The sequence below is a fragment of the Pyxicephalus adspersus genome, chromosome 2, assembly GCF_032062135.1.
Source record: "Pyxicephalus adspersus chromosome 2, UCB_Pads_2.0, whole genome shotgun sequence".
In the NCBI taxonomy this organism is placed as follows: domain Eukaryota; kingdom Metazoa; phylum Chordata; class Amphibia; order Anura; family Pyxicephalidae; genus Pyxicephalus; species Pyxicephalus adspersus.
Window position 1 is genome coordinate 101,420,380 of NC_092859.1, and position 11,334 is coordinate 101,431,713.

General features: G+C 35.2%; 1 protein-coding gene across 1 annotated transcript in view; it reads left to right on the forward strand.

Annotated features, from left to right (window-relative positions):
- The window catches only part of ALG10 (ALG10 alpha-1,2-glucosyltransferase), an 11,503-nt gene extending 6,655 nt beyond the window's left edge, over positions 1-4,848 (forward strand). Inside the window, exon 4 of the mRNA XM_072401629.1 lies at positions 1,173-4,848. Within this exon, the coding sequence (XP_072257730.1) occupies positions 1,173-2,123 (951 nt within the window). The 3' untranslated portion in view covers positions 2,124-4,848. The remainder of the gene's footprint in view (positions 1-1,172) is intronic.
- The last annotated feature ends 6,486 nt before the right edge of the window (positions 4,849-11,334 follow it).

The following is an 11,334-nucleotide window of genomic DNA, read 5'->3' on the forward strand; positions in this document are numbered from 1 at the left end:
TGTGTATGCATATATACTTGCTAATCTGTGTTAGCTTTTGTGTTTCTTGACATTTTTAAATTTTTAACATTAGATAACCCTTGAAATAAATTCCAATGGATCCCTGCTATAATTACTATATCCACAGCTTCCAGTACATTAGTGTGGTGGTCAATGGGAAGAATGCCTCTTACATTGCTGGTCAGTAAGAAAAATATCACCTTTACAGTTAGCTAAAAAGATTATTAATGTCAGTAAACTGACTTGAGAGGTCTAAATTGCTCAAGAAACCCCTAGCAGCCTCTGAAGGAGCCCTCGAGTTCCACTGAACCCTTGCTGAGAAACCCTGGTATAGAGGGAGACGAGGTGGACGGTTCTACCATCTGAGGGAAGTGATATAGTCATGTATATGCAGGAAGTTTTCTGTAGGAATTATTTTCACTTTTTGGAAGCAGTCGGATACGTGGTCATTTTGTTTTCTTAATCCTTTTTTACACCTTTCTATCAAATGGAAACTGAGAACACAGACCAAGACTAGGAAAGTGCCATGTGGTTCTGTACAATGATGTGCTGTCTGCCCAATGCCAGGGTAGAAGCATAATGGCATCCTAAGGCTAATTTATATCTTGTGGTAAACCACATTGGTTTACAACACATTCAGCAGCACCCCTAACCACTTCCATTCAACCTAATGAGTGCACTTGGGAATTATTTTTGTTTTCAGGGGGTTGCAGCAGGTTCTGGAAGTAGGAATGTTGCTGGGCTCGCATTTTTTTTCTTCTTTGAAGGAAGAATTACACATGTTGCAGTTTGCTATATGCCTTGCAGTGACTCATGGCACAGTTTTAGACCACAAATCTGAAAGATGCTTAAGAGGAAGGCATGGAAAAACTTTAACCTCTGGGTTGAGTACCTGGAAACCCACAAGTTATTAAGAATCCCAGGTCCTATGTACAGCAGCTGTGAGACCAAAAAAAAACACACACAATTCACAAATTCTGCAAGTGCATATACTACTTTTAACGTAAAGCTTTGATGTGTTTGCTAAAAGTTCAGCTTGGAGATGACACAGTTTGCACATTTTTGTTTTAATAAAACAATTGAAATACTACAGTTGATTTAGACATAATTAACGTGAAGATGAACACCTGATAAGTGCGCAGTACTTAAACGCTTTGTGTCCTTTTTTTCAGGTTTCAGTTGTTAGAAGAATCTTATTCACCTTTACACTTTATATCTTTCCAACGTTGTATTTTTTCACATTCCTCTACTACACAGATGCCGGCTCTACATTTTTTGTCCTTTTTACTTATTTAATGTGCCTCTATGGAAATCATAAAAGTGCAGCTCTTCTAGGGCTTTGTGCAGTTTGTTTCCGCCAGACAAACATCATCTGGATCATTTTCTGTGCTGGGCACATTATAGTTGAAAAAGTGACGGAAGCTTGGAAGACTCATCAGAAGAAGAATGATGAAAAGGCCTCCCCTAAAGGTGCTTGTTCAGAAGTAGCTGCAGCTGTAAAATTCCTTATCCAATACTGTCTGTATCCCAGGAACATACTGACACTCTTCAAGCTAACCTGGCCATACATCACTTTAGTTTTAGTTTTCCTGGCTTTTATTGTAATCAATGGTGGTATAGTAGTAGGGGACAGAAGTAATCATGAGGCCTGTTTGAATTTTCCCCAGCTCTTTTATTTTTTTGCGTTTACATTGGTATTTTCCTTTCCAGTCACAATTTCAGCTCAAAAAATTGCAGACTTTTTCAGGTCTGTTTGGAAACATCCTTTCCTATACACATTTGTAATTTTCCTCTCTCTGCTTTTAATATGGAAGTTTACTTATGTTCACAAATATTTGATTGCTGATAATAGACATTACACATTTTATGTCTGGAAAAAAATATTCCAGAGACATGAATTGGTACGGTATTTGTTGGTTCCTGGTTATCTTTTTGCAGCTTGGAGTTTTATGGATGCTCTGAAGTCTAAGTCCATACTGTGGCTCATGATGTTCTTTGTGTGTATATTAGCTGCCACCATTCCTCAGAAGCTCATGGAATTCCGGTATTTTATCCTGCCATACCTCATATTTAAAATGAATACATCCATTCCATCTTTAGGCAAACTTCTTCTAGAGCTATAACTCTATGTTGTGGTCAACATATTTACTTTTCACTTGTTTCTTAATAAGACTTTTCATTGGCCTGATAGTGAAGACACTCAGAGGTTCATGTGGTGAATGCTGTCTGTAAACAGAACTCAACTACATTTTCTCACACAGCATTTAATAACAGGCAATATTTTCTGTTGTGTTTAGTAAATAAAAAAAACAACTTTACAGCTTAAATGGGTTTATACTTTCTTGACAATAGAAATGTTGAACCCTTAATGAGAACAGGGTCCCCCCCTTGATTGAGCCAGATCAAACATACGAGTTATTGAACTTTTCAAATGCATGTGTGGAACTCCAGAAATAGAGACTCCCAATGGGTCATGGTATATCCTTTCCTCTACTTGCTTTGTGTGTAAACAGATTATTAGTTGTGAGTATAAAGCATAATCCAATACCTAGTTTGTTGCTTTTGGTTTCCCAGGTTTTCTTCAAGATGCTCCAGTTACCTCTCACACCCTAAAAACATACTGTTAGGGTAATTTGTGTCCCCCTAAATTGGCTTCAGACTATAAGAATGACATACGAATATGGTATGAATTGTGACCCCCTGGTGCTGTTTAAGCAGCTCTGATCCGCTGAAGCTGTGATTCCACAAAACTTGTAAAGGTGTCCTGTAATATCGAACTAAGATGTTAGCAGCAGGTTCATTAAGTCGCCCTGTCTCTGCCAGCTTGTCTTTTAGTAGCCATAGTCCAGTCTGTTGCCATCTCTCCCCTAGATAAATGGCGCAGAGTCTTGTTTCTCTACACCAGGTCGCCTCTGTTGCTTCAAGCCCACACTATGCTTGTGGATCTGTGGCTATACAATGTACAGTTCTAGGCAAATATTTACCTGCAGTTTGTTGTGCAGATCATTATACAGCACCTGGGCTTTGAACTGCTTCACTGATGTCATTTAATGTTTTTACCACCTGGAAATACAGCATTATTTTCTGTTTTGTAAAGCCCATGTGGAATCAGTAACTGTAATGCATGTCATTTGCTAAAAATCAGCAGATTTATTTTAAAAGTGGCAATTGATATTTGAGTTACTATTTGGTCTACAGAGAAAGTTAGAACAATTTATTTTTTATTTTTATTAGCAACCAATAAAAACAGACATATACAGAACTTAATCCGTCAGGTAGAAAACGGGTAGAAAACAGCATAAAATATAAACAAAAAAGGAGGCATTCAGTATTGTAGTAAAATACATTACAAAAAAGACATAGAAACAATTTACAGCATGTCACCTTATGGTAATGAAAACAATTACTCAATAGTCATTCTGTTACAGGAACTTAGTATTCTTGTTGCAAAAGAAAAAAAGAGAATTAAAGGAAGAATTAAACAACAGTAGAAAAGAAGAAGTGTAGGCGTGGGGAAGGAAGGACAAACAGGAACAAAGGAAAGGAGGGGGCGTGTGGAAAAACATTGTAAGCGCCAAGATTCTATGCCGGTAGTTAGAACAATTTAAACTTAATATGAGAAAGACAATCAGATAAAGTTCATACAAAACTAAAAATAATTATTTGTTTGAGTTCTATATAATGTATTGTTTTATAATATCTATGCAACTAACTGGAATTTAAAATGTGTTGTGCCATGTTACATTTATCAGGAAAAGATATAAATAAGCATAAAATCAATACATCCAAAACAATACCATTGTGATGTTTAGATAACAACCATGATAACTTGGTAATGATTTATAATATAATTACCATTTTCACAGAAGTGAATCTTTTATGTGAGCAAATATTACCTACAAAAGGAGGATAAATATTTCAATATTAGAGCAATTACTAACTACATATAAATGATAGTAAGTGGATTGTAACTTCCTCTGATTTCACTGACACAAATTCCTCTGATGCTCAACACAAAACCTAAAAATGCTGCTATGCAAGAGGATTCACTCATGTATCGTAAAGAAAAAAATCATAAAATAGTGACATTGGATATATATAAAGAAATATGTGACCTAAAAGAAGAAGAAAAATACTCAAATGTAGAACCAAAAAGAAACACTTGGATATAAATATCTTCTGACTGCATGACCATGGATTGTATGTTATCGAAACATCTGAAAGAAAGTATTCTTGATCTCTGTTTCATCCATTTATATAATTTCCTTATATGTAAAAAAAAAAATTAGTAGCATAGAATATGTGAAGGTTTTCCTTAAATATTTCTGCCCTCTATAGCACAATATTTGGAAATAAGATAAACATTCATAGGTATTAAGTGAAGAATGAATACAGGGCTTGGTATTGAAGACAGAATTGTCAACTCTACCGTGTATTTATGTAAAATGTACATTTTCTTTTTTTAATCAGGTGAAAGGGTCCAAGTAACTCTGTGTTGATTTAAAGTGATTCTTAAATCCTTGGTAATATAGGTCATGTTTTTTTAAAGATGTTTGTTTTCCTGAAAATTTTAAAATCCCATTGTATTTTTGTTAAAATACATTTTGTTTAGAAATGTTGCACTTATGTGAAGTAAACAAAGTACAAACCCATTGATACTTATTTGCTTAGATTATTATTAGATTGAACACTAGGTGTCAGTCTCCCCATGTGCGATCACATCAATCTATTCATTTTCAATGTATTTTCCTTTTTGTTTGTAAAGGAGCAAATTCATCCTTATGTAACTTGGTGAGCTGTTAATATGTACATTTATATTTTTGTATAATAAAACAATGCTTTTGTAAACAGGTTTGGCTGTGTACCTATTTATCATGGAATGAAGCAGCACACTAAGAAAACCAACATTGCTTGGGTTCCAACTCCAGGGCAGTGTTTATTTATTGAAAATTGTGTACATTTGGTAACCTCTGGTTTTATCATGTGGAAAATGAGTGCTTATTTAAAAAAATAATTTTGATGACACCGAGTTGTGTGGAAGCAAATAATGACTGTATCCCGTGTCCCTGTCCAGACACAGATAGGAAGAGAAAGAAGTTCTCTGTCACCCAGTATTTCATTTATTTATTTTATCTGGGGCTGAAATAGTTATTTAATATTTCTACATCTGTGCAACAAAAATATTGAAAGCTATGCCATTTATGGGTAGAATAACTAAATAAACACTGTTTATATTTCCAACTCCTAAACTACTAGTATGTGATAAAAATATATACACAATATCTAGGGGAAACTTTTTAAATTGATTTAGTAACTGGTACACTGTATAAAATAAAACACATTCGGGATATAACTGATAGCAGAAACATCTACAGTCCAGATGTTGGTACAGCAATTCCTAAAAGTATTACTCCATCAGACATTGTATTTGATTCTGACAGATACCCCATAACATCACAGCTTGATTCAGAAAAATCTCATCTCTGCTCCCCAATTGCTTTTCATCAATATAAAAAATGCCTGACTGTGACCACTTGGTAAGTGCACTGTTGAAACTGTAAATATCACAAATGCACTGGCTATGATTAGACATACAGTTGTATAAACAATCACTGCTGCCCAGGATTGCATAGGTGTTGTCTTTGCAAAAATAGGAGAGGAAAATTCGTAACTCTTATTGCTTAATCAGTGTATTGTTTGCCTACCCCAGAGGTAATATATCAAAAACAGGAAAACAGAGAGAAGGGACTGTGGTTTTTTTGTGGCTATACTTCAAAATATGTTTAATATGAATACTTATGTTCCATATAAAAAGGTAGTACAATATTATACAATGTTAATAACAAAAACACAAAGAGAAATGCCAGGTTTACTATACACAGGCCACCTGATAAGATATTATTAGTGGGAATGATATACTGACAGGTTGCCTGTGTATAGTAAACCTGGCCTTTTTCTTTGTGTTTTTGTTATTAACATTGTATATTATTGTACTACTACTTTTTTATATGGAACATAAGTATTCATATTAAACATATTTTGAAGTATAGCCACAAAAAGCAGTCCTCTGTATTTGATTCTGACAGAGATCCTGTTTGTGTTGTCTTTGTCAGCCTTTACATTTTGATTGGGGATCACAGCTCACAGGAATGCACTAAAAATGGACATGCAGCCTTTTTTTCATTCAGTTGCATCATAATGGGGTGTGTTTATAAATTGTTCCCCTTTCAAATTCAACCTAGATTTAGTGGTCTATCCATTACAAGAGACAGCATTTACAATTCAGACTGCTGTGGTTTTTTTGATAATTGCCCACTAGGTGGCAGAATGAGTCTTGGTTTAAATATGCATTGAAACAAGCACTTTATAGGGATTCGAATGGCTGTAAATGATCTGACAGGCAAATTGAATGGGCAGAACATTTATAAATAGAGCCCTATGTGTGGTAGTGTATTACCACACATTGTGGTGTGTTGCAAAACATGTGCGCTGGAGCTGTGTTGCCTAAAGGCTTTGGGTGCTATTTAAAATAAATGACTCTGCAACAAGCCAATGCATTTAATGTTCATTGCAACAACTTACCCCAATCGAAAAGTGTTTCAGCGGTCACAGCTTTTCAAGTTTGTAGACACAGAGGTTGGAAATACTGTGACAGCTGCACATATATGCAGGCAAGGAGGTTATATAGTAATGTCACAGGCAGCTGCACAGGATTATTGGTACAGTGGTTGCAAATACTGTAAAACCCCTACAAAGGATTGATTGCAGGCATTGGGGATAAAAGTACAAATATATTCTTGCAAATCCTTTTCTAAAGAGGCAGCTTGATTTGCAAAGGTGAAGCCTAAATCTGTTTTAATGTGATAGATTCCTTTAATGGTGTTTCAGGCTGCTGAACTTTATCCTTGCATTCTACTTGTGCATTTAGCTGCCCTGCTGGTGATTTATTTTTATTATTAATACCATCCAAATGACTTTGAGCCATCTAAATGCTTTGTAAGAAGAAGAAAGAATCTTGATGAACTGACCTAATGTTTTATGTGGGTTCTTTTTATTTCTATTAAATGTGTTTTGCACTATATATATTTATATCTATATATTACACTGCCACAGGGTATGTTTTGTCTAATATAATTGCAATTCTTTGTTAACAAAGCACTGCATAATTCCTCTTTTTAGACTGAGATCCCCACCAGGCTGATATGCTGTCTGAATTGGGAAAAAGCCTAGCAAATGCTTTAATCTGGGCAGTTACATCTGCTTGGCTGTTTGTTTCATTTCTCCAACAATGCATAAATAATGTTTGAAGGAAATGTTTAATTTTCCCAAACACATAAGCGAGGAATCAGAGATGTCAGGTTGCCATGTTGGTGACAGAAATCAGACAGTTTGGACAGCGAGAGGACGTAATTGCATCTGTAATAGTCTGGATGTGGCTGAATGCAACCTTCACAGACATCCTAGATGCTGTGCTTGGCTTGAGTGCTCGTCAAACTCACAGATTGAATCTTCTAACTCTAAAGGGCACTGAAATGCAAAGCAGTCTAGATTGAGTGAAATGTTGTCTAGCTTTCAGAGATGAGCTGACAAATACCAAAAAAAAAAGAAATGTCAGATATAGCACTTAATTCTACTGACCACTTTTATTAGATGACTACATTAAAACTTTATATATTCTTCTTTGAATTCTGATATTTATTTTAATAGGGTTTTTAAGATTGGACATAAGGGCAGGTGTAGGTAAACCATTTCTCATAATCTCCTGTTGAACTTTGTGACCATGTTGGTCTACATTGGTAGCTCAACCTGTTGCCTGAGAAAACGTTTAAGAGAGTAGGCAGTGTGTTTTAGGTTGTAATTGTCCTGATTTTGCTTTAATAAATTACTAAGTGACATTGAATTGTTCTGCAATGTAATTATTTTTTTTTTTACAGCGGTCAGTTTATCAATTAATGGTGACCCAAAATATATTAAATGTAATACAAAGCAAAAATTGTTTTATGACTTCAACTAACTTAACTTACTTTATAATTGTCATTGCACATTTTCTCTGCTTGTTTTTCATTTAAAGAATGAAAACACAAAAAATGTGAAACACAAACGAAAAAAGGAAAGACATGGAAAAATGAGAGATGGTGATGTTGGAGGCCAAAAGACCCTTTTACAGGGAGGGTTGCCAGACCACAGTATATAAAGTGATGTTTCACAGAGATAAGCTACTTCTTCAGACTTTATAGTACTGCTATCCCATGATGTACAATTTTAAAAACCTCCAAAAATAAACATTTTCATGATAAGATAGAATTGACCAAAAATCAATAGAAAAGAAAATGTTAAATTACTAAAAGGTGGCAACTGCTTGTAATATTCCAGTGGGAATTTGTCTGGCCATTGAAGTACCAATATAGCTACATAGGGAAGAGATACTTAAGAGATTTGTTTTGCAGCCATATGTAATACCACGTTAATATGGAGGTTTTTTTCATATTTGCAAAGTAGGAGTAAGGAGTAATCCCAAAATATATGTACCTTAGGCAGCCAACATTCAGACTGGAACAAATTACAGCATGTGACTGAAGACACATGTATTCATCCCCGGTGTTTTTTTCCTAGTAATACCAAGTGGCTGATGGGACGACAGGTTGGCAACACGGTGTATGTAACATCAGACAGACACAAAGAGAAGGCTTGTGTTAAATGAAAAGAAAAAGACAATGTAATCCTCTATCCTGAGGTTTTAAACCATTGGCAACACAGGTCAGAGAAAGTACTTCCGTAGTGCTTTGTGGGTCAGGTTTTTCTGACTGTTGTCCTTTATTTTAATTTTAGCGTGCTACTAAAATTACATGTGATTCATTGAAATTAGTAACTATCGATCGATCACTGATAGAACAAAGAACACAAAGAACTCCTTATGATTTAGGCTACACAGTGGTAACACAGGTAACTATAGGAAGCCATTTGTTCTCCATGTTTGCAAACACTTCGCAAATGGTGTTACTAGAACAGGTAAGGTGAAAAAGTCATAGACTGGCAGAAAAAGGCAGACTGGAGAAAACACAAGGCTCAAAAGATAATAAATGATTAAATTCATCAATTTTTTAGCCGCTTAGCAGGCAGTCTTCATAAAATTACCATCGCTTCCACCTTGCTTCAACATCCAGAAAATAAAAACATTGACTGCAGAGAGGTCATAAGTCTAATATTTTTTTATTCATCAGTTTAACCTTCCCTTCTACTCACATTTTTCTTGACTAAGATAACTGTCCTATCTTAATCTTTTCTTTTATGTGATGTTAAAAGGAAGAAATGGCACCCTTGTAAACATAATCATAACAATATACAGTTATAGAATTTTGTTTTCTTTATAGGTGAATACAAGTGTGGGCAGAATGACTTAAGTTAAAAATACCTTGTATTATATAAGCAATTTTATGGGAGACCGCCATTCATTCACTAAATATGTTTTTATATGTGCATTAAACCTGACCTAAGCAAGTGTAACAAGCGTAAGAACCTTGTGGTGCTCCAGGTACAGGTGTTAAGCTACCATCGGACGTAGGAGTTTTGTTGCTGGAAATTAACATTTCCACTGACAGATGAACCAGTGCTGTACACACAGCCCCCTTTTGGTCTGGGGTGGGGGGTTTGGAGGACAAGTGGGCGGAACCATGCTGAACTCTTTCATTGATGAACGACGTCAGGCAACCACTGTACAGGTCACATTCTTCACATAGATGAGTGCCACAGTTCATCTTGGGCAACGATTTTCTGTTGTGTGTACACAGCTTTAGTCTTCAAATTTTTTGCCTCTTAGGGTCCAGGCTATACACAGCACTTCTCCTCTGAAGTCAATATTTTTTTTTAATTCAAATTTTTATTAAAGAATTCACAAAGTACAAAAACAGCTTTCAAAATCACATTCAGTATATAGCAAGCACAAGTGTTTATATGAGCCAGAACATAAACTCTCAAAGAAGAATAAACTGTACAACCATCAAAGTAGTTGTAATTCAAACAATAGTCAATAGCAATAAGGAGGGACAATTCTGGCCCAGTAGGTAAGGTTGTATTTCACAAGATAAGGCTATGAGATCGTTCTGTGGGTTTCAAGTCGATATTATCCTGTTCAGTCACTAATTTCAGTAAGTTAGCATTTAAGTCCCAGGTCCAAACAAGGACATTATCTGCATGTAGTTTGTATAGTTTGGTTTTCAGTATCCTAAAAAATGTCAGGTTAAATAGTTTTCCCCCATGACTATGGTAGGGACATCAAGCTCCTCAAAGAGACAATTGGTCATATGAACACATACTTTGTAAAAGAGCTGTGGAAGATCTTACTACTTTATCAGTGAATAAAAAAAGTTCTGTTTTTCAACTATCATCACTAACTTTTATTGTCAATAATTAACCTTTTGCTTGTAAGACTGCATTTGGCCTTTGATAGACATGGTAGAATATGGATCAAATGAATTATAAAAAAAAACTTTTTATTATGACATTTTTTTACAACATAGAATGACTTGAAAGAGAAAATAAGCCCTAAGAGAGAGAAAAAAAGCCTTAAGCCATACTAATGCCTTACACTGCTGTACCCTTAAAATGATGAACTACAGGCAACAGTAAAACATATCAAGCAAGCAGAATAACAGTAAGCAATCAATGCCTGTGCTCAGAGCTTGCAAATTTCAGTGTCCAGCTATCAATTTTCCCTGCTGGCAACTGAAGCCATTAAGTAACAGCAGGAGGGAATGTTTGAAAACAGCAGGATATTAATGCAATGTTTTAATTTTGAACTAGATTTCTTAAGCTAACCTATCACCAATGGTGAAACAGAAATCATTAAATTTAACATTTAATGTTAAATACTTTAACATAGTAGCATAATCTTCATGAAATGACCAACTACGTTTGATGTATTACTGTAATTGTCTGGTACCAAAAGCCTCCTTAGGAGACAGTTTAAAAATGTTTAACATATAATACATTTATAATACATGGACTGAGTAAAAGGAAGCTTATTCTTCACTTGTGGTCTATTTTTATGGTGTCATGGAACACTTCAGTTTAGAAATACATACTTTTCCTAAGGTAGTAAATATGTGTGTTTTATATTGCATATTAAAACAGGGATCATAATCCATGAGCCAACAGAGACTACAGATACTTGATCCTAGGTGCCAGCAACATAACCTGGTTTGATTGGGACATGTTGGATTAACACTATTGTCGACAGAATCAGGGTGACATCTTAGGTGTCTGACTCACTTTTCCTCCTGCAACATACATGTTTTGGGAGATTGATGGAGGCACATTTATGAAAAGATCTTTTAT